At 55.4% G+C, this 23,607-nt stretch overlaps 1 protein-coding gene across 1 annotated transcript in view; it reads left to right on the top strand.

Moving 5' to 3' along the window:
* The window catches only part of SMG6 (SMG6 nonsense mediated mRNA decay factor), a 115,864-nt gene that overhangs the window by 87,725 nt on the left and 4,532 nt on the right, over nucleotides 1–23,607 (top strand). The window contains exons 14-16 of the mRNA XM_054394137.1: nucleotides 11,766–11,942; nucleotides 14,846–14,992; nucleotides 22,369–22,522. Coding sequence (XP_054250112.1) covers nucleotides 11,766–11,942; nucleotides 14,846–14,992; nucleotides 22,369–22,522 — 478 coding nt within the window. The remainder of the gene's footprint in view (nucleotides 1–11,765; nucleotides 11,943–14,845; nucleotides 14,993–22,368; nucleotides 22,523–23,607) is intronic.

The raw sequence follows: 23,607 nt of genomic DNA, 5'->3' as shown, positions 1-23,607 counted from the left end.
TGGCTCAATGGCCCCATGCAGCTCTGCCTCATTCCATGTGGCACTGGCTGATGGCTGCACCTTGTCTTGTCCCAAAACTCAGATCTCAGTCTTGTCACCTTGTCCACCTCAGGGCCACCTTGGACACAGTCAAATGCTCTCCTGTTTCCCTGCATTGATCATATATATTTTTTTTGCTGGCTGCAGCATCCCTCCGCTCTGCTCCAAGTCTTTGTGCTGCTCATCGGGTGGGGACCTGTGCTGCTCACACCAGTGCTTGTAATGTCTGGCCGGCAGCTCTGCCAGAGGCCAGAATTGGCTCTCAGTGCATGGCTGGATCGCTAGGACAGTGCTAGATGCAGGGTGGAGTGAGTGAATACCCCTCTCTTCCTACTGTGCTTTCAGGAAATGTCTCTAATGCAGCTGTAAGTGTGAATGAAGTCAAAAGGATGGATCGGTGCCCCTGCTCCAGCCCACCCCACTTGTCGAGGCCCGTCCAGAGTCCCCACCCTATTGTTCTGGTTCAGCTCCTCCGTTTGGGAGCGGGGGCCCTGCTCTGTGCTCAGCATCCCGCTCCCGGGAGGAGGAGCTCTGCAGAAAACAAAGACACAGCGAATAGTTTTCCTCTCCAACAGCTGCCGTTCCAATTCCTCCTTCCCTTCCCTAGGTGTGTTTTGCAGCTCGGCTGGAAGCGAGTGACTGCAAGACTCAGGCCATTAATCACCTGCCAAAAGAGCTGAGTGCTGGGTATAAGTAGCAGAGCTGTGCTCGCTGCTGCCTTAGAGTCAGAGCAGGGTCTACACGGGCTGCAGCTCGCATCCAGTGCATAAAGTCACCTCTCTGGTAGGCTAATGGAGTGAGTCGCACTTGGAGCAGCCCCTCCTCAAAGAGGACATGGGCTCTCAGGCACAAGAACGTCATCGGGAGTCCCCTAAGTGGCAGCATTTCGCTGTAAAGCAAAACACAGCGTTTGTCCCTCCCTGCAGTGGCTGCTGGAAGTGGTGTGAGCTGCTTCCCGCCCTGCCCCGAGCAGCCGGGAGCGCGCTGCCAGTGCGGTTCTTGCGGTGGCTGGAAATGCCAATGCCGCTAATATCTCCGGGGCTGTGGTGTCGCAGCCGACCCAGCTGTGGTGGCATTTTTCTGGTGTTGTTGCATTGCCTTCCGTAGCACCACCCTCTGTTTTCAAGGGAATTTAAATGGAAGCTTTAACGAAGGAGCCGATGGTCGGAGGACTCCTCCCTGCACACAGCAATCCCGGCACCGTTAGCTGCCCTTTCACATGGGCTTTGCTTGCTAGCTAGTTCAAAGCCAAGCCACTTCTCTTTCAGCTTCCAAAGCTGAGGGCAGCTGGAGTGCCCTGGGCTCCCCAGCAGCGTCCGGGGCCGGTGAGCCGTGCAGGGCAGCTTGCAGCTGACGTTGCTCAGTCTGGCTTCTGGTTTGTGGAGCGCAGGGTTCTCATCGCATTGCTCTGACTCAGGTGTCTGTTTCCTCTGATGTGGGCAGCCCTGGTCGCTGGGGCTTTTGCCCCGGGCACGCAATTGTTCTGTGGCTCATAAGGAATGGTGAGATGTGCAGGAGAGGTCCCTGGGTGCTGCCACCACCAGCTGGTGCCTTGGGTCCTTGGAGTGGTAAAAACAACATTGCAGGAGCAGCGCCTACCACACTGCTACGTGTTGTAAAGTTCCCCTAAAATTGGTGAGGCAAGCATCCAATTTGTGTCCCAGACTAAGAAGTCTGAAGGAAATGAAACACACACAACCTGACTCGATTGGTGTGCACACATTAACTCAGATTTTGGGCTGCTGCTCCCTGTAATTTGCCCACCTGGCTGGGTGTTGGCTCAGGGACTACTCCCCGTTCAGTTCTGCACAACACCAGCACTGAATTCCCTTGGGGCAGGGTGATTAGGATGGACCTTTTATGGTGTTTATTGGATTGTGTTTTCCAGGCTGAACAGCCATCCCTGAATTCAATACCCTTCTGTCACTGAGACTAACCCCTCTAACCAGTTTCCCTAGAGCAAGATCCCAGTTCAGGAGGTCAGGATTGTCACCCTCTGAGAATTGCTTGTGTTTGAGGAAGTGAAAATATCCATGGGGAGGCTGCAAGCAGCAGCCAGGTGGGAGCTGTGCTGCTTTAGGGGGTTTTAGCAGTTCTCATTAAAACAGTCTCCTGTAGTCTCAGAAATCCCAAGTTTCCTAACAGAAGAGGAGAAAATTCCAAAGACTTTCATCCTAGTTCAAATATCCACTAGGGCAAGGAGCTGGGGAAGTTACAGAGGGATCTCAGATGACATTCTTTGAAAAGCAAGCTTAACAGGGTGTGAGATTGAAATGCTGTGCCCTCTGCAAGGGCTTGGCCAGCACCTCTCCCTTGCCTGTGCCGAGTAATGAAGGGCAGAGAAGGGGAATTAGGGGCTCTGCCTGAGGAGCCCCTCCACTTCTGAAGTCTTTGGCACCTCCACAAGATTTAAATGACAGACAGACACATAGAGATCTGTAAATACTCATGTGGTGCCAACTCAACCACAAAGAAGATACAGCATTTGTGGTCCAAGGAAGTTTAAATATTTGTGGTCAAACTTAAAATTCGACATAAAACTCTCATCTGTGGTGGAAGGCGTCCAGGAACTGCATGGAGAATGTATAAGCTGTGTAAACTCACAGGGACGGCTTCCCGACCGGCCCTGCCAGGACCAGGCAGAACATTCCAGCTTTTACCTCTCCTCTCCCTCCTGCTGCCAAGGTCAGAAGGCAGGTTTGTGAGGGATGTGGGGGCCTGTTAACACCTTCAGAGGTGGAAGTCCACCATGCCATGGGTGTTACTGGTTTCCTCACTGCCTGTGGCAGAGTTGACGCTGGTAGGGTGAGAGGTGGATGGTGTGGGCAGGGCAGGTGGATGCTGTAAGGCTGAGCTCTGTTTTGCACCATTTTTTGCTATTTTCATGCAGTAGATCCTCATCCTTGCTTCCCTGCTCCTGTGTTGGAACTCTTTTTCTTCCACCACTTCCACTTCCCACCATCTCAGCCCACTGCTACCCCAGACTCTGGTGTCTTGTCCCATGGGGACAGGAATCACCAAGTCACTCTGTGGGGCAAATCGTGGGGCACTTGTCTGGCTGTCTCCATGGGACAGTCCTTATGAAGAGCTCATGCCTGTCAGTGAGAGCAAAACATCTGCTCTGCCCCTCTCCAGTGCATGATGCCTTTATCTGCCTGGATGTGAGGGGTGGGTGGAGGGTGCAGAGGAGCTCAGCTGGATCTTTACATAGCGCTGCAGCACGCTGGCGTGCTGGGAACAGACACGTTCAGCAGGAATCATGCATCTTCAGGGCTTCCTCTCTCTCAGTGCTGCTGCTCAGGAGGTACTTTCTGAACAGGGAGGTTGCCAGACAACCCCATGGCATGGACAGCCTGGATTTGGCTCCTGCCTTTTTTTTTTCCACATACCCTGCTAAAAGGACTCTTGCTGTTGCAAGATCACACTGAGATTTGCAGTCGAGATGTTGGATTGAGCATTCATCATCTGCATTTCCCAAATTCCAGGAGAGACAGATCCTAGTCCTGGCACGAGAACAGCTTCTCTGGTCACCAGCACCAGCACACTGTGGCCCCATGAGCAGATGTACCCAAGAGAAGCCAGGGGTGGAGAGGTGTGGGGATGGATTGGCCTGGTCCCCAACACCAGCATCTGGTGGAGCGGTGGCCTCAGAGGAAGGGCAGCGTGTGTCAGCCGAGAGCAGAGCGGGTCCCCTTTCCCTTACTAAGCAATCCTCCCTTCCTCCACCAAAGAGCCTGCTAACCACTTTCTTATCTTTCTTAACTCTGCAAAACAATCTCTGGCAAGGCAGGCATCCTCCGAAATGGCAGAGGAAATAAATTCCCCCAGTCCCTGAAAAGGAAAGGACTGGAGGCTCCTGCAGCAGGGAGAACAGCCTGTGCCCTGCAGAAGTGGCACTGGTGCCCTACTGGCATCCCTGGGGATAGGGGTCTTGCTTTCCTCCTTCCCCAGCCTGTGACCACAGCCTAGTGGCAGTGTTCAGGGACTTGTCTTCCTTGGTTAGTGTCCCAGTAGGATCTGTCAGAGAGGAGCAGGGTGGGCTCCTTTGGACTTCACTTGGCTTTATGGTCTAAATTTTTCTTTCTTGTATCCCTGGGAGGTTTGGAGACATGCTGGGAGCTGGGGTGGTAGAGAGGAAGGCGTGGAGGTGCCTATGACAGGGAGTCCCCGGCTGTGACACACTGGTTCTCCTGGAGTCATCTGCTTTCGCAGGACTCTTTGAAAGCTGTGATTTTTGATCCCCTTGTTCTCTCAACAAACAACTGAAAGGTGATCCTGTGCTCAAGGCTTCACCTTGGACAGCAGAAATGCTCCAGGTATTTTACTGCTGTGAGGATTGGTGTGCCCAGCTCTAGGGCACATGGCCACAGGGTATGGAAGCAAATGCTTTGTCCAATGGAAATTCCTGCAGGAATTCCTGCAGCCTCTTACTGAAGGCAGCTTTCTGCAGTGGGAAACCCCTAGCTCTGGCTGAGCTGTTGGCAGTGATGCCTGAGGACCCAGTGAGACCCAGGCAGGAGGAGCCACACTCACAAACTTGATGAAACATCTCCATCACTGTGTGGAGACTGTACCCCATTATCTTCTCTGAGACTTCTCACCCAGACTGGAGTCAAGCTTTCTTCTCATTTTTGCAGCTGCCCAGTAAGAATGGGCTGGTAGGGGTAGAATTAAATAAAGCAAACCTGCCTACAAGGTGTCAGATGCAGCCTGGAGCCAACTGCTCCCTGCTGCAAACACTGCTGCTCACTAGACAGATGGACTGACAGAAAGATTCGTTAGCACATTGAAGAGGTGGATAAAACATCAGGGCAGGTCTTTCCAAGCATCAGCAAAAGCCAGAAGCTTGGTTTGGAAACTGTCAGAAACTTTCCTGTCTGTGCTGAGTAGCTCCTCATGCTTCAGTTGGTCCTAGGCTGAACCAGAGCCAGCCCTTAAGGTCATCCTGGGCACAGGAGCTCCAGGAGGGTCCAGAGGATGCTTTTCCATCCACAGCATCTGCTTCAGGTGACGTTGGTGTTGACTCTTGCACACAAGTCACAAAAGGCTCCTGCAGCACCCTCAGATGTGTTTTATGGTGGTCAGACAGCCAAGGACGGGAAGAGTTGAGAGGAGCTGGCTGCATTGAGAGTCTGGAGGAGCTGTGAGATGTTTTGTAGGGCAGTGCCAGGCTGTGGCACAGCACAGAGGGTTTCAGGGACGTAGGCTGGCACCTGTGGCAGCCTGGGGTTTCCATGTGGAGTTCTAAGTGTCTTCTGGACTAGGTCATCAAAATTTCAGTCTGTATTCCTGCCCCACAGCCACTAGGTGCCAGTCAGGGAGAGAGAACCAGCCCCTGGCAGACAGATGGACAGCTCTGGAGAGGGCTGCAGGTGCAGGGATCTGCTCCTCTGGGGAGGGCTTGCTGAGAGCAGGCTCCAAGCCCCAGAATTGCTCACAGCTTCTGCCATGTCTTTGAGCCTCAGCTTCATGTCCTACAGCTGCCAGCAGTGACAGTGCCTTGGGCACACTTAGAGGACCATCACAACAGGAATCTCTGCAGGCTGCTCGGGGCCTCTGTGGATATCTGACACCAAAACCTGGATGACTCAGATCTATCACTTGCACCTTTGTATCATCCATGTTTCTTTTCTGCATCACTAGGTGGGACGAGCAAGTCTGGTCTTAGCTCAGCAGACCTAGTGATGGTGAGCAGTGGGCTCCATGCTGCTTTCCAGTCGTGGCTCAGCTATGTGGCCAAATTGGAAAGACAAGAGATGTTTGCCCAGGCCAAGAGCACATCTGCTCTGATGACTCATCTGAGACGGTGTGCCCCAGAGCAGAGGCTGAAGCTGTGCCTCTTGCAAGGCTTCTTGAACCCCAGAGCAGAGGCTGAAGCTGTGACTCTTGCAGGGTGTTGGGAGAGAGGTTTGGCTAAGACATGGCTGCACTTTCTCTTTGGGGAGCTCCTGCTTTGCAGAGAAAGTAGTTCTCCAGCAGCAGCAACAAGGAAGAGCAAACTGGAGTGGTTCTTCTGAGCTTTTCTGTCTTCCCTGTGTGTTTTCTGATGCACTTCTGTGCTGTGATAGAGCATCAGATGTGGATATGGTGGATCTGTTCCCCAAACATGCTCTCTGGTTGGTGCTGGGTGCTGCCTGTACTGGCACTGGGTCGTGCAGAGCCAACAGTGCCTTGCTTTGGGCCCCTTTGCAGCCACAGTTGCTCTCTCGGGTCACACATAGAGTTGCAGGCATGTGGGAGCCATGTCCACCAAGCCTGCCTGTGGGATTAGTCGAAATCAGAAGTTTCTTGAGAAAAGCTGTGGCTGAGATCAGCTCTCAGCTGCAGAAACCAGGGTTGCGATCCAGCTGTGAGCGCTGCTGCCCAGCCGTGACGGACACTTTGGTCCTCCCTGCCCAGGTGGCCGCTGGGGCTGGGTAGGGTGAGGGGCTCCTTGAGCTGTTTCCTGCCTGAGGAACGAGCCCAGAGAATCTGTGCTGTGCTAACTCCAGGGTTAAACCCATCCCAGCTCTTGTGTGAGCCTGCGAGATGAAAGCCCAGAAGGGATGAGGCCAACCCGGGTGCTTTCCCCCTGTGCTCCTCCTCCAGCGCTCTGGGCCGCCCTCCGAGCTGGCTCCCCGGGGATGGGAGGAGGCAGCACAGGGCACTGGAAGGCATTTAGCCACGGCCTGCCTGGATGTTTTCGCAGGGTCAGTGCAAACGTTTCAGCTGGGGCATGCAGACGCTGCGTGGTTTAGATTGTTTGAGGCTCACTTGGTTTCAGCGTCAATCAGCTACTTCAGCTAAGCCCTGTTTAAACTGATGTGGCAAAAACAGTGTGATCCCCACGCTGGATTCTGCTGGAGCTTGGCTCTGAGTCTCGCTCCCTATCCTGTTCCCATCTCCGAATCTGGGATGGGATCTCTTCATGCTATGACTCAAACTTCTCATGTCCTTTTCCCCTTCTGAATCCAGCTGTCAGGATGTGCTCGTGTCTCCCCCTTGCACACAGGAATGCAGAGCCGGCAATGGCAGCCTGGCCTCCAAGCAAACCCTTCTCTAAAGCCACTGCCTCCTGTTTGCTCGTGGAGTCTTAAGGTTTTGCCAAGAGAAAAGCTGCTGGGATCCTTCCACCCACCATGGGCAGCAGCATGGCATTGCCAGAGGCAGCCACAGGCACAGGGCAGCCCTCTCTGGACTAAATCCTCCTCTGGGATGTGACAGGTCCCCAGGACTGAGAGAGGCTCCCTTGGCCAGCTGGCGTGGCTGCCTGAGGCTCTTTGGACTAGCTGAAGGAGTCTGCATTCCTGCCTCCCAGTTATTTGCTCTTTAGGACGCTGCGTAAAATTAACAAGTTGTAAAAGCTGATTGAAGGCGGCGGAGGGTGTGACAGTGATTTGCTGAGCTGCAGCAGAGCAGTGTGCGGAGCAGCGGGGCCAAGACAGGGGGCAGAGAGGCTGTGCTCCCCTGCCCTCGGGCTCCAAGCAAGCCTCTGACCCCCAAAGCAAGACCGTGGCTGGTTTCTGGTGGTATCACCCCACCGGCACCAGGTGCACGTCCCCTCAGGCACAGCACTTGTAGCTCTCAGAGCCAGGCCCTTCCTTCCCCTTAAATCTCCTGGAGGACATGCACCGGTGTCAGGGCCACATCTTCTTTGGGCGAGGTGCCAAACACCTCGTGACAGATCCTCTGCCCTCCTCTTGTTATAGACTAGCACATGGTTCTTGGGGAAGCTTTTCCCTTCAGCCTGTTTTATCTGCAACAGAAAATACAGCCAGGGCCACAGAGAGGATCAGCTTCATTAGATCTGGGGACCCCTCGTTAGACCTGGTACCCTGCTCATCACTGGCAGGAGGTGACACTCACAGAGGCCTGGTGGCACTGGCACTGCAAAGTGGTTTTGAAACCGCAACAGTTGGGACAGTTCATGTGCAGCCCTGTGGGTCTCTGCAGGCAGTTAACTGTGTTAATGTGTGTCCTGCTTTGTCTTAGTGATTAGTGTGTAAATGTATGACCCATGAATTAGCAGTTGGAGCGCTAATGAGCCTCATCAGCTTGCCCCAGCAGCCACCAGCCCACTGGTGGGTGACTGGTGCTGGGAGCTGGTGGTTAGCCTGGCTGATGCAGCAGGAGATTAGAAACCTCTGGTCTCCGGCCCTGCTGAAATCAGGCTGGCAATCGCAGGCAAAGCCACCTCCACCCAAGCCTGGTCCCCAGCCACGTGTCCCTGAGAGGCACCGTGGTGGCGAGGGGCTCAGCAGTGCCTCGGCTGCTCTTGCCTCTGGGGAACTGAGCCCGGGTCACGGGCAGGGGCACCAGACCACTTCAGCAATTCTCAGTTTCAGTTTTCCTTTGTGAGTGGCTGCATGCGTGTCAGGGCCTATTTTAATACCCAGCGAGGACTCGAGGCCAGGCTTTCAGTTCCTGCTGGGCAGAGGGGGAAGGGCATGCGGGGCAGCCGTGCTCCCCGCCAGGGCTGGGGGGGGGTGTGCCACACCACCAAACACGTGGGCTCAGCATCACTTTGTACTGGGCCTTTCCTTCAGGAGGGATGGGCACGGCTCCTGCCATCCTTGCTGCGCTCCGCATTGGCAGTGAGGAGTCACCGTGTGAGCCACAGGAGCCTGCACGGCTGGGACCTGCCCTGGGCATCCCACAGCCGCCACGGGCACTCCGAAACAGGAAGCTTCTGGCAAAGGCAGGTTGCTCTGTGGCACACGAGGTCTCGCTCCACCATTCAAGAGAGGCCTGGGTGGCAGTCACAGGTCACTTCTTTCCCAGCATCTCAGAGGCTGGGTTGCCCCACAGCAGGGCCAGCCTGGCTGCCGGCAGCCCGGGCTGTGCCGTGTCCTTCTTGAGCAGGGCTGCATGTGACGGGGCTGTGCAGAGCGTTTGCTCCTTCCCAGTTTTTCATTCATGTGGGCTGGAAAAATGTGTTCATGAGATGAGTTGCTCAGGCATTATGTCATGGGCCTTCAGCTGGGCTCTTTTCTCCCCAGCAGATGAGCTGAATTGGGCTGTGCTGGCTTGGCAGGAAATCTGGTGTTTCCTACTTGTTTCTTCTTCAGGGGAGGAAGGAGCAGACCCACCTGCCCTTGTGCTCAGGCCCAGCCATGGGAGAAGGGAGCTCTTCTGCACTATGCCTGATCCATTCCCAGTCCAGGCGAGTCCAGCAGTGAGATTTAAGCTTTTGCCATGCAGAGACATCTGTGCTGCAGCTGTGTCAGCACCCAGCCCTTCATGAAAGCCTCATGGGTCCTGAACTAGATGTGATGGTTTTCATTTCTAGAGGTGTCTTGAGAAATCCCTCAGGAATGGTGTCAGGCTGGCTTGCCCATCTCTTTTCCACCTAGCCAGACAGCTTCTGCATCCCCTTCATCGTTCTGCTGCTGTTGGCCACATCCTGGAATCCCACCAGCAGCACAGCTCAACCCCTGATGCTGCCACAGGCATGCCCTTGCAGCTGTGCCAGCAGTGCTGGGCACTTCACTCACCCAGCAGCCTGGGCACAAGGGATCTGCAGATACCAGCACTGGAAAATCCCTGGGCTGAAGTCACCCTGTACGAGTCAAGCCAGGTCTCCAAGGCGTTAGCCTGCCAAGCTGGAGCTGAAGCAGGCAGTGAGATTTCCACCACTTCCCCCAGGTCCACTGCAGCCTGGAGCTCTCTGGTGGGATGTTTCCCATGACAGCCATCCCTGCTTTGCTTTTGTTATCTTTCCTTCTGACTTTCCCCTGTACATAATTGTTCCTAAAAGAGAGCCAGGAGGGTGGAAATGTTCCTGTGGTGACTCTGGCTGGGATTGCTCCTGGCTGGGTGTCCCACACAGCAAAGCACTGTCCCAGGAAGGAGGTACCTAGCAGCCTGACCTGCTCCCAGTGCTGCTGAACCTGCATCCCCTTGTCCTTTGCTCACCTCTGTCCCATAGGACTCGTGTTTTAGGAGCAGACTGAGTGGTTACAGGTCCCTTGCTCTCTGAAATACTGCATCCTTGCCATCACCCTGCTTGCAGCAACAGCCTCCCATGGGAAGAAAGGAGCTTCTCCTTTCCCTCTACCCATCAGCACAGGTACAGGGGGATGCAGAGTCCCGGCTTCAAACAGAGGTGGCCCTGGCTGCAGGGGCAGGAGGTAGTAACTGGGGTGGGAGGTTGGAGGTCAGAGGAGGGTCAGGTTTTTGACACGCACTGCAGCGACAAGCTGGTTAAAATTAGCCCACAGAGAGGAAACTGCCAGCTTTGTGGAAGAGCAGAAGTTTCCTCTCATGGCAGCCTGGTGCAGTGGGACCGCATGCTGCTGCCAATCCTCTGCTCACCATGGCATGGCCCCAGTGCCAGCATGGCAGGGTGACCAGGCTGGTCTCCACCAAACCAGAGCTGCGCGATGTGGCATCGGTGTGGCATGACATGAGTGTGCAGGGGCCCTGCCTGCAAGGTGTCTGGGTTGAGTCACCTGTGTGGAGTGTGGCCCTCTCCCTGGCTGGAGAATCCTGCAAGCCTCTGGGGACCCTTTTGGGATGGAGGTCACTGAGGCTGCTTTGTACAGAGAAAAAACAAGGTGGTTCTTGGTGCCAGGAGGAACTTGGGCAGCAAGAGAGTAACAGAATCCCAGTTGGGGTGAGGGTTGGAAGGAACCTCTGGAGATCATCTAGACCACTCGTCTTCTAAAGCAGGGTCACCAAGGGCAGGTTGCCCATGATGGCAATGTCCAGGCAGGTTTGGAATCTCTCAGAGAAAGAGACTCCACAGCCTCTCTGGGCAGCCAGCTCCAGTACTCTGGCATCCTCACAGGAAAGAAGTTTCTCCTCACGTTTGAATGGAACCTCCTGTGTTCCAGTGTGTGCCTGATGCCCATTGTCCAGTGACAATCATCCATGTGGCCTTTGTCTTCATAGCATGTAGGACTTCTACACTGTTTGCTGACTTTATCCCTATAAATCTGCTGCTCCTCAGGGGTGATGCTGGTCAGCAAGAAGCCGTAGGGGAGAGCTCTGCAGGTGCAGAGGTGCAGAGCTCTGCTGTGAGGGGACAAGGTCCAAGCCAAGGCTGGTTGGGGTGGGGCAAAGGCTGTGCTGTGTGGAGGGCTGCAGAGACACTGGGCTCCTGGGCTCTGGAAACTCCATTTGAGAGCCTCATAAATTGGATAATTACCCAAGCTATTGAGTTTCCTTCTGGCCAGATCTGTCTCAGCCTCCCTGACGGGGCTCCCCAGTTGGTCCATGAGATGGCCCATGGGATGGGGTCAGGCTGGAGACAAGGAAGGGCTGAGGTTTTCTCATGCCCCCACTCCCCTGCTCTCACACCTGCATCCCTCCCCAGCTTTTGGGGGGTGAACCTGGCAGTGGAGCCAAAAGAAAACTAAGGATAGGCCACATCATTCATCTCTCATGCTTCAGAAGGGTTTTTCCCCCATTAGGTGGGGCTGGGCAGGAGGCTGCCTGCTCTACAGCAGCCCTGAGGTGCACAGAGGGGGCAGGACAGGATGCAAATTGGTGCTGGGTGTCCTGTCTTCCCCTGCCTCCTTTTCCCTGGGGACTGTGGACTATGAGGCATGGGCAAAGTCTTTCCATCCCTGTTTAGAAGAAGAGGGGCACCCTGCACATGCCTGCAGTGCTGCTCAGTGCTGCCTGCATCCCTCTGGACTTTCTAACCCTGAACATTTTCGCCTGGCCCTTGTCCATCTGCCTCCCCTTTGCACTGACTTTGTTTTCCTTTCCCTCTCCCCAACCCCCTCGTCCTCACCCTTTAGGTTATTGCAGCCGACTGCAAGAGGGTCACAGTTCTGAAGTATTTCCTGGAAGCCCTTTGTGGACAAGAAGAGCCTTTGCTGGCATTCAAGGGTGGAAAATATGTGTCAGTGGCACCCGTCCCAGACGCCATGGGAAAGGAAATGGGAAGCCAAGAGGGAAAACAACTGGAAGATCAGGTACCGTGCGGGAAGAGTGCGCCTCGGTGAAGGAAGAATCACCCCTGTGGGGCCCAGCCTCTGCCTGCCCTGCAGCTCTCGCTATTTATAGCCAGCATTGCTGCGTGTGCATTTCGTGGGGGGAGGCAGGGGGGGCAAATGGTGCACAGCCCTTGTCTCCTGAGTGTACTTCACTCGTGCCCTTTCCTGCCAGTCCAACTGGTGTGCCTCTATCTCGCGCGCTGCTATGAGTTCCAGATGCTGCTTTTTCATACCCAAACCTGGGGGAGAGCTTTAATAATGCACAGCACCATGGCCCCGGGAGGGGAGGGTGGGCGAGGGGGTGTCAGGGTTCAGCTTCAGGATCAAGTTTGTAGCTGTGGAGCTCATAGAGGCAGAGGCCTGAGCTCCAGCCTCCAGCACACGTACAGGAAGAGCTGACATTGGCGCCCCGTCCCTCCCCTGCCTCTCACATCCTGATGTGATTAAGGAATTCAGCTCTTGTTTTTCTGCCCTTGCTTGTTCCTGTAGGCCTTGCTTCACTCCAGGCTCCGTGTGTGTGTTTAAGGGCCCTGCCAGCCGCTCTGCAGGTTGGCTCTTTTCTTCTGTTTAATCTTCCAGTTGGAAAGGCCAAGGAAACAGGAGAGAGGGGCAGAGGCATTGGGAGCGGGGAGCTGGGTGGCCTGGCGCTGCCCAGCCTTGCTACGAGTCCCCTCCCTGTGCCGGGCGCTGCAGAGCCGTGCAGAGATCCTGCTCCATGCAGGGGACAACAGCTTGCTTCTGCCAGTGCTGGGTGGTCTGTGACCCTCTGTGTCCCAGGGAGCTGACAGCCAGAGGAGCCCAGAGGAAGAATGTGCTCGCACCCACCTTGTCCCAGCAGCTGGCTCTGGCTGAGCAGGGGACAAATTTTAGGTGAATTTTTTTTGCACTAGGGCTCAAAGCAAAACTCCAAGCAGCAAGAGATGTCTCTGTAAGGTAGGAGACCAGGATCCTTGTCCTCTTCTGGAGAAGGGTTTTCAAGCTGACACCACCAAAAGCATACGATGTGGGGGGATCTTCAGGTTCTACCCATCATCATGGCAAGGATGGTCCTCTTGTTGGGTCGATCCCTCCAATTTCTATCAACAAACACAGTATGGAGGATAGCTCCCTCCTGTCCTGTCCCCACACTCTGCTCAGCTATGGGAACCTCTGCATGAGCTCATTGCACAACCCTGGAGCTTCCTGCTTGCAAGGGAGCTTCCAGCTCACCAGGGTGACCACTGGGCAAGCAGATCCCAACCCACTGCAGCACATCTGCATCTGACACATGCTTCTGGCAGCATCCCCCCATCCCCTGTGGTCCAAGCTGTCCTGGCAGAGGGAAGTGAGCTTGAGGGCTCCATCTTCCTCCTTCCCATGGCTAAAAAGTCACCAGAAGAGAAGAATGTGGCTCTGTGGCCAGGAGGGTGTGCAGGCCAGATGAAATGTTTGAATACAGGACTGTGCAGTGCTGGGGTTGTTCTAAATCAAGCCTGTGAGCTCCTGCCCAGGTCCTTCCTGTTGACCCATGCCGTGCAGCCTGCACAGGGCAGGGAGTGTAGCAATGTTCTTAACCTTCCAGGGCATCCCCTTGTGCAGCATCTGTGCCCTGCAGCTCTCCAGGGGCTCAGAGCAGGTCTTTCTGCCAGCCCCATAACAACCCTTGGCTTTTGTGCAGAGAAGGGGAGATCAGTCATGGCATGGCTTGGGAAGGCCATGGTCACTGCCCTGAGGAGCAAGAGAGTCTGGGTGAGACAAAGGAGGTTGTCAGCATCAGTAGCAGAGCTGGGCTCCTGGGCATCTGTGGGTGAGACACATATTGAGAAACAGGAACTTGTGGCCTCCCCTTTGGGCACAGAGCCACTGGGGAGAGCAGCGAAGCCAGAGGCAGAACTGGATTGTGGCTGATCCCCTGTTGTGCTGTGTCCCAGAGACTGAGGTGCGTAGGGAGAGGCCAGCACGGCCTTCACCTGAGGTAGGAACAGCATGGATCATTCTAGGGTCTCCAGTTAGGCAGTGCAGGCATACTGGGAAGGGTCTGCAGACCTCCTGGTGGGAAGAGGCAGGCAAGGATCTCTAGGAGAGGATGAAGAAGTAGTATAGTCCCAAAGTGCCTGTATAGGGAGGAGATTGTAGAACCTGAGAACCTTCAGTTCAGCAGAGACAAGGTTCCTGGCCAGTGAAAGCATGGCAAAGGCAAACTAGAAGTAGGATGCAACTGTTAACAGAAGTAATTAACCATTGAAGTGACTGACCTCCAGATGCAGTGAATTCTCCATGATGTGGAGCATTAAAAGCAAGACTGAGCATCTCCTTCTAAAACATCTGTTCTAGCCCAGCTGTAAGGTTTGGGCTGGGTGCAAGAATCTCTCTGGCATATTCAGAGATCAAAACAAAGAAGGAGAATGGGCTCTTTGGTCTCCTGGGTTCATGGAGGGTTAAAGCAGGTGCAGGCAGGTGAGGAAAAGAAGCATTTGCTCCAAGGGATGTGCAGCCTAAACATCCAGGCAAAGTGGAGAGTCAGGGAAATGCCATGGGTTTACAGAACTGAAGCCTATAAAATGTCAGTGACTCACCCAAGGCTGTGGGAAGAATTTTCCAAGGTGAGGAAGAGGGTTTGATTTTAGAACAGAGTTCTAAGCAGGGCTCTGCCCTGCCTGGTCACTGCTTTCCCTGCCCTGTTACCTCCTCTCTCACCTTGTCATTTCCTGGATATTTACTATTTATTTCTTTTGTATGTTTCTTTTGTATGTTTAGAAGTAGTCAGCTGTCCCTCAGCAACCAGTGATGGACCATGCCTGGCTGGAATGGGGAGAGCAGAGCAAGCACAGTCCCTGCCACCAGCATCCCTTACAATGACTTCTCTCCCATTTTTTTTCTCTTTCTGCATTTCCTGGAAGAAGGAAGATGATGTGAGGATTGAGGCATTTGAAGATGATTCTGAGGCTGAAGTCAGTGGAGGAGAGATGGACATCAAAGAACTCAGAGCCAAGAAGCAAGCCCTAGCCAGGAAAGTAGCTGAGCAGCAGCGTCGTCAAGACAAGATTCAGGTAGGATGGGCTGCAGCGTCCGAGCTGGCTGAGCAGCTGCTTTGCTTTGGTACAGGGACTTCAGGACCAGTGGCCTCTTGGATTGTCCCACAGCACCTTGAGCTTCCTGGCTGTAGTTGCCCTGCTCTTTCTCTCTGAAACCCAGCAGCAAATTTAGCTTTGACCCTTCAGACAGGCCAGATTGGTGTTGCTGTCCCCACCCAGAGTAAGATCTGTCCTCCCAGGCCCTGAGATTAATGGTTTGAGGACTCCTGGGACCCTCGTGAAGCCAGATACAGCTTCTCTGCGGAGCTGCCAGCAAAGCCAGGAGAACCTGGCAGGGGAGTGCCACAGCTGATGGCTGTAGTGCAGTGCGTGCGAGGCAATGAGCTGTCCCCCGGCCTGGGGCAGAGGCTTCATGGCAGCAGAGTTTGGTGAGAAATCAGCTTTCCTGTACAGCAGGACATGGGCAGATGTGGGAGAGGGTGGGACATGAACAGCAGAGTTCATGTAGGAGCCAGCAGCAGGAAAGAGAGCCTGTGAAGGGCTGCTGCAGCCAGGGCGGCTTGCAGAGCGTTGCCATCGTTATGGGGACAAACAGACAGGGTACAGGTGATCCTGGCCCTGCCTCCGGCCTCATCCTAGCCTCTTTCCCGGTGGGAGCCAGTGAAGTAAACTAGTTGGACTGGGAGCAGCTGCCTGGAGGTGCAGACTGTTGCTTTAAGAGCAATCTCACATGCATGGCTGTTGGCTGCCTTCTCCCTCGCAACCCCTCTTCCTCCAGCCTCGAAGCCCAGATGAGGATTTCTCAGCAGAGGAAAAAATTTCTCCCTGGCTCCCCTCCCCCTCACCTCCGCCCTCTCTAATGCCCAGGGCCCTTCACTTCCATAATTCTTCATTTTTCCAGCCTTGAACGTAAGCCAGACACATCTGTCTGGCCATATGCGTGAACTCTGCAGTGTGTGCCGAGGTGGTTGTAAAACAGGGCTGCTGAAGGCCCTACTGGGAGAGCTGTGCACATGTGTACCCTCCGGCTACTGGCGCCGGGCCCAGAACCACTGCGCTTCGCTTTTCCAAACCCACCCCAACCTTGCACATTTCTCCTTTTTTTCTTTTTTTCCTCTTTTTTCTTTTTTTTTTTTCCCCCTCTCTTTTTCTTTTTTTTTTTCTTTATTCTTTTCTTTTTTTTTCTGTTTGTTGATTTTTTTTTTTTTCCGTTTGAATTTTGAGCAATTCATATCAAGGAGAAAGGTAGAAGCTGGGCCGGGAGGGAGGGGCCGCCCCCGCAAGCAGAGTCCATTATTGTTGGCAGGTACCTGGGTCACATTAATACAAAGGAGGAAGAAAGCAGCAGTGAACGAGTGAGAGATTGGAGAGATGGGCTGTAAATTAAAGAGGCCTGAAGCCTTCCAGCCTCCCAGGGTTGTTAAGCAGGAGGTGTAAGTAAATTCCCCACTTCCCACTGCCTTGTACAGACACAGCAAACAGGAACTGCACATGTTCAGGGAGGGCAGCATGCAGCAGATCCCGGTCCCGGCCACTAACCCAGCTGCAGCTGCCCCCCCGCCCCCCGCCCCTGGGATGGCCGCTGCCCATTCTGTGGGGAGAGTGGGGGCTGCCTGATGTTGTCAGGGGCTTTCTCCCCCCGGCATGCTCCTCCCTTCCTCCCCAGCCGTGCTGGGGCTGATGCTCACAGGCAGAGAGAGGTCAAAATGAGGGTGTGGGCAGCTTCAGGGGCTGCACAGCTGAGAGCTGAGGTGCAGTTGGAGTCTGAAAGCATGGGGTGGAGGAGAAGTCCTTGGGGCTTCGGTAAAGTCATCCAGCCTGTAGCTAGCTGGGAACAGCCTGGAGCAGAACATGTGTGCTTGCCCTGCTCCGCTTCCTGCCCTGGTACTCACCAGGCAGCCGGAGCTGGAGGAGCAGAGGAGCTGGGGTGGAAAGCAATGCCTGGGGAGGCCAGGTCAGAGCCAGCTCATCATCCACCTCCACTTTCTTTCTCCTGGCCTGTGGTCCTTGACCTTTCAGTCTTCTCAAAAGATTTTGTGTTTCCTGGGACCTGGGTATCTTCTGCTTTCCCTTTTACCAGCTCCTTCCTCTTGTTCAGTGCTCACCTACAGAACTCATATATTGGCTGCCTTCCATGTCCCCCTTTCATTATCCTGGGGACAAGCCACAGCTCCACATGTTCACCCAAGTCCAGCAGATGCTGCTCCTGTCTCAGCACAGCTTAGAGCCTCAGCTCTTCATGCATGGCTGTGTGGCTGTGCAGGCACGGTGGTGGGGACTTGAACCCACAAAGACCAGGTGCCACCACTGCCTCCCATAGAGTCTGATGGTGCAGGCAATGACACAAGGCAATGCCTTCATCTCTCAGCCATCTGCTTGCTTTCTGTGTCCAAGGGGAGTGCTGTGTTGTGACCTTACCTGGGCCATGCAGAGTTGTGCTTCTCACAGCTAAACTCACCACCTTCTTCCCAGAAGGCTTTGTTGCACTATCACAGAATCCCAGAATCCCACCATGGTAGGGGCTGGAAGGCACCTCTGGAGATCATCTAGTCCAACTTTCCTTGCTAAAGCAGGGTCACCCAGGGCAGGTTTCCCACGTTCACAATGTCCAGGTGGGTTTGGAATCTCTCCAGAGAAGGAGACTTCTGGTCCAGTGCTCCATCACCCTCGAAAGAAAATTTTCCCTATGTTCAGATAGAACCTCCTGGGTTCTGGTTTGTGCCCATTGTCCCTTGTCCTGTCTCTGGGCACCACTGAAAAGATTCCAGACCCATCATCTTGACCCCTGCCCTTAACATATTGGTAAGCATTGATAAGATCCCTTCTCTGTCTTCTCCAGGCCTAAGAGCCCTAGGTCTCTCAGCCTTTCCTCATCACAGAGATGCCCTTGTCCCCTCATCATCTATGCAAATCTTATGTCCCTGTCTTTGCCATGCTCTCCACCTCTTGCAGCCCAGTTCTGATAATGATGGAGGTCATCCACCTGATGCTTCTTCCAAGTTCACTGCTGATGGGTTAGGTCGTAGCCTCTGTGTGTCACTGGACAGCCTTTTGCTAGTTTATGAGTTGGCTGCTGCTACCTGGCTCTGCTGCCAGCCTGCCTCTGCCCTCACCACTTGCCCAGACTGGGATGGAGCCTCCTGCCAGCCACAGCCTGGTGACAGCAGTGATGCCTTGAGGTGAGTCAAAAGGCCAGGCAGGTACCCAAGTGCTGCTCAGGTATTTGGAAAAGCAAGAGGCCAGGCACATAGGTGGTGGACAAGAGGAGGTGACAGTGGCACTGCCAAGCCACGCAGCATTCTCTGGCAGGGCTGTGTCCCCAGACAGCACTCCCGGCCACCCCCACTGCTTGGCCAGGCCCTTGGTCCATGCTGTTCAGCATCCCCTGTCCTTTGTGCCGCCGCCGCGCGCTGGGAGCGGTCGAGTTTCCTGACCGGTTGAAAACATCCCACCTGAAACATAACAGGCTCTTCCTCTGGATGCTGCTATTGTTTCGCCCAGCATTACAGAAGCAGCTTAACCGGGGCGGCCCAGTTACGACACCGCCTTCCCGAAATAGCCACCGCTCTCCTGTCCCTCCTGAGCCCACGGAACGGCCGCCCCCTTTTAAGATGCAGCCGCTGCTTTGTGGCAGGAGCGTGAGTAAGTGGCTAAATTTAGCCGTGTCCCATTCACGCTCTCCTGGGCGCGCAGGAACAATGCCGCAGGCGCACACGCGCCGCCGCGCACCTGCCTGGGAGCGGGGTGCCTGCTGGCGGCGGAAGACGCACACCCACCCGCGGCGGCTCCGCCACGGCGGCGGCCCCGCTCTGCTACCAGCCACGGGGCACGTTTACTCCTGAGGAAGACGCTGGAGACGAACCTGGGGGAGGAGGAAGCCCTCGAGCAGAGACTTAGAAAGGCATTGTTCTCCAACCTGGAAAATCCGCCTCCGATCCCCACGGAGCACGCGGGGCTGGAAGGGGCAGCGGCGCCATGGTCGGAGAGCAGGTTGGGGCAGGAGAGGTGGTGGCAGTATGGTGACGGCCCATCCGCCCTGGCATAGTGGTGTGACCCTGTGGGACACTCTCTGCTGAGCTTTGGCTCCAGGCCCCTCCTCCAGAGTGGCACCACACACAGAGGACCTCTGGGGTCCGTGTGCCCAGGGGCTGATGTGGAGCCTCCACCTATTCTCTGCCTGTGATGGAGACCCTCACGTCTTGCCCCTGCAGAAGGTACTGTCTGGTGGCCTGGCTCTCTCCCTGTCCACACAGGGCATCGGCTTCCGGGGAATCCCCCAGGTGATCCCAGCTGATGGATGAGCTGGGAATTAGGGACTGTGCGCAGGAGTGTCTGATCTCAGTGCTGCCACCAGCTGGGGCAGCCGGGGGAGCCACCTCCGGCTCCGGCCCCAGCTCCTGGGAGAAGCCCCCACTGAAGCAGCAGGGCAGGCAGAGGACTGCGGAGGGGAACAGCTTTGATGGTCACAGTGTGGGGGTGCAGGTGACGAGGGGGAGCTGCCCGGGCCTGGGGGCAACAGATCCGAATCTCCCAGATGCAGGGGTCCCCTGCCACGTTCAGTGCTGCGGTGTCCCTCTGCCACCAAGCTGTGCAGTGTGTTTAACCCCAGTCAGACAAGGCTAAAATCGAGCTGTACCTTGGCTGGCAGCACTTGGGCCAGGGCAGGGCTGTACCTTGGCTATTTTTACCGCGCCGCACTCCCCAGGGTCTTCTCCTTAGAACGGAACAAAGGCCACCAGCTTCCTGTCCTCACATCGGGGAAACTGAGGCACAGTGTGAGCGGCAGCTCCTTTCTCGTGTGGTGGTGGCACAAAGGCTGTGCCCTAGGCATGGGCATCTCAATCCACACCCCCACGCTTTCCATCCTCCCCAGGGGACAGTGCCCCACGGACCGGCAGAAGGGTTAACGTGGCGCTCTCCTCCCGGTTCCCCACACATGGGCTCCCTTTCATCTCTGGCGCGGGGCCAGCCAGCGTCTGCATGAATCACAGGCCACTCCTCTCCTCCCCCCCCCCCGCCCCAGAACCCCTTGGCCGGAGGCTTCTGCAGCCTTTTACTCACACAAACAAAAATAAATCTCACTGCCGGCCTCTGAACTCTGCAAAGGCGAGTTTCCCTCTGGCTCCCCGAGCGGCCCGGAGCTGTGCAGGGCCCGGAGCTGTGCGCGGGGACTTGGCAGGCTCCCCGCCGACCTCGCTCTTTCACTCCCGGCGCATCCTGTGTCCTTCTCTCACCGGGCGGCCCGGCAAGCAGAATGGGACGTGACGGCCGGCACAGGCGTTGCTGCCGGCTGCCAGGAATCGGCTGGGTACAGCTCGCGAGAGCTGCCGGGGCAAATGCCACACACGAGGGTACTGCCCCTGCCGTGCTGCCACCCCCGCACCCCCAGGCCGGAGGCGTAGGTGAGCTTCCCGCTCGAGCTATGCTCCTGAGGTCACCTGCAAGGGCCACAGCGAGCTCTGGGGTCATGGGGGGGCCTTTCTCGTGTAGGACTGTCGTCGCCCATCAGAGGCTGCATGGTTTCAGCTCCCACTTTCTGCAAGCTTGAGGCCATTGACCTCTTTTGCTGCGGCACAGGGGATGTGCTGCTTTGCTCTGGGACTCTGCATTGGCCAGCAGGACCCTTCTCTATCTCCCCACAGCAGGTGGAGCTTGGTGGAGCTTATCAGGGCCTGGTGCCTCCCAGGCATGAGTATTTCCTCCATCTCCCCCAAACCTTGAGGAGAAACCCCACTGACTACCCTTCTCACAGTGAGGAGGTAGCAGCAGCACTGTGGCAGGGATACCAATACAAGGTTCCCATGCCACTGAGTAAGTGCCAACACCTCTCCAGCTGAAGGCAGAATGCAGGCAGGGATGGCACCCAGGACATGGTTGGCCATGGCAGCATCTGTAGAGGGATGCCGGTGCCATCACAGCTGCTCCTGTGTGATGGCAGATGCATATCCTTGTGCTGCCATGCCAGCTCAGTGCTGCCATGCAGCAGACAGGCCCTGGCATGCTCCCTGCTCTGTCTATCACCCCTTGAGGTTCTGGGAGATGCAGCCCCAGGACCAGCACTGCCAGGAGGTGGGTGGGAGGCACATGGTGAGGTTACGGCTGCTGCCTTGCCTAAAGACACTTGTGGGAGGTGGCAGCATCAAGTCTCCTTGATTTAAAGCCAGATGACAACACTTGGAAATGGATTAAAAACCACTTCTTTCCATGGCTACTGCAGGCCCTGCAGCTCCTTGTTCCAGGATGCCTCCAAGGCTTTGGTGTGACTGTGGGAGGGTTTGAGATCCTCACCCCAGGCAGGGGGAGCTCCCTATAACGTTGGGCAGAAAAGGGACAGTGGTCACCTCATGTCCCCAGGGTGCATCTTGTGGGTGCAAGCCTGATCTCACAAGGGTTTGTGTGGTGGATGTGTTCCACAGCAGTGCTGCTGCACTCCGTGGGTGACCAGTTCCTATTAGAGGCAACAAACATCAGCGAGTCCAGGGAAGCTATTTTTAAGCAGAGGAAGCACTAGAATAGCATCCTGCATTTTTTAAGCCTGTGACTTACTAAAGAGTCCAAGTCCTTCGATAGCGTAGAAAGTAATGTGTGAGCTCCTGGGTCTCATTTTGGCAGTGGCCATTGTTCAGAGGTCCAGCTGCAACACCACAGGGTTGCTAGTAAGACCCAGCGGACCTTTACCATGTATGCACGAGCACCTCTGGTCTCCATTGGGTGCAACGGACTCAGCCAAGGACAGTGCTGTGGATTTCCAGGGCTAGAATCCACCTGGTTTCCCAGCTGGATGGAGTCAGAAAAGACAAGGCACACATGTGTGAGCTGGTGGGACAGTGAGTAAGGTACTTGGCCAAGCATCCCCACCCCATAGACCTCCTCTCCTGCTGCCTGCTTGGGGTCCTTGTGTTAGGAAACTGTTGGCAGGACTTGTGTGTCCCAAACTGGTTTGTTTTGCCTTTTGTCACCTTGAGCTGTTTCCATCTGAAGTCCCAGAACCCACTTCCTCCATCCCCCTTTTATCTGCACTGTTTTGTATCGGAGTCAGTCTCTTGGCACTGGCGCAGATAATCCTGGCAACTGCCAGTCCTGTGAATGGGACAACTCCCAAAACACCTCCGTTTTCAAGGCTGGTCCCAAATTGTTCTCCCCAGACCCTGTTCAGGGCTATTCTCCTAGGAGAGTGGTCTCTTGGAGACTTTCACCATCCAATCCTTTTGTGCACTGTATACCTGGTTGAGATGTGCAGGTGAATGGATACAACCTCCTGCCAGTCCCCTTCACATGCTGCCGTTTGCTATGGGAGGTGTATTTGCCAGCCAGGCTTATCTTCTGCTCCCAAGGTCCACAGGTCATAGGGCTGACATCCTTCTTACTCATCATGTGTCCTTCTCCTCTAGGCCGTGCTGAAGGACCAGAGTCAAATGAGGCAGATGGAACTGGAGATCAGACCTGTCTTCCTGGTCCCAGACACCAATGGTTTCATTGACCACCTCAGCAGCTTGATCACTCTGCTGAACTGCAGAAAATTCATCCTGGTGGTGCCCCTGATCGGTGAGTAGGGCCAGTACTATGGTGGGGGCTTCCCTTCTCCCCCAGGGCAGGCTGTCCCTCCATGCTGGCTCCTTCTCCTCATGCCCTGCATGCCCGCAATGCCTGTGTGGTCTGGAGCTAGTCTGCTCGCGCCATCCTCCATCCTGCCCTGTCCTGTCTCAACTGTGTCCAGTGTTCCCTCAGCCCATGTTGTCCTTCTCCCTTCCCACCAGCTTTCTGCCTGCAGTGCTCAGCAAACTCCTCTCCTTCTGGTGCCTTTGGGGGTGCCAGGGGCTGGGAGAGGCATATGGGTGTTAAATGGGATTTGAAGGGAATTTTGGAGGGAGCAAGGAGGAGGAATTGTTAAACAGTAAGAGCAGATAGCTTATCCCAGCTGAGCTGGAGCTTAGGCAGCCTGAGCAAATGGCCAGCCTGTGTCCCAGCATCTCCGAGCTGCTCAAGCCCAGCCCTTCTTTTTATCCTTATAAAGCTTGCAGTAAAACAGCAAGCTGGTTCCCGTTATTGGTAAACACTCAGCCTGGCAGATAACGGCTGTGCTGCTGGGTGGTCTCCCAGGGTGGCGGGAAGGTTTGGTTAGATGCCTTTGCTCTGATTGTTTGATCACACTCCGGGCTGGAGGTAGTGTTCCTCTGGCCAGTGTCGCTCTGGCACCCGGCACCTCCCGGTGCTACCCTGGCATTCAGAGGTTCCCTGAGGGCAGCAGGAGAGGCCAGTCCAGGAGCAGGGCTGAGCTTCAAATAGCTCACAGGCTTCTCCATCTCAGTCATAAACCCAGGCAGCTAGGGGCCAACTCTGCCCCGTGGGCATCTCCAGCATCCAGATAGCAAGGAGTGCCTGCTCTCCAAGCCATTATGGGGCTCCCTCTCAACTCCAGATGTCCTGCAGACAGCTCTGCCTGCCCCAGAGCCAGCATCCAGGTGCTGCCCTTCCCCAGCTTGGCTCAGGAGGGAATCCTGGGGCTGGGAACAGGATTCCTGGGTGGGGGGAGCAGGGCTGGCTGTCTGCCCACCTTAGCAGAGGAGCTGCCAAATCACTCCATGGCTTGGCACCACAGTACCAGGGCTTTGTGAGGAAGTGAAGGAAGC

Source organism: Indicator indicator, chromosome 30 (genome assembly GCF_027791375.1).
Source record: "Indicator indicator isolate 239-I01 chromosome 30, UM_Iind_1.1, whole genome shotgun sequence".
In the NCBI taxonomy this organism is placed as follows: domain Eukaryota; kingdom Metazoa; phylum Chordata; class Aves; order Piciformes; family Indicatoridae; genus Indicator; species Indicator indicator.
Note: the sequence above shows the minus strand (reverse complement) of the source record. Positions and strands in the feature narration are given on the sequence as shown.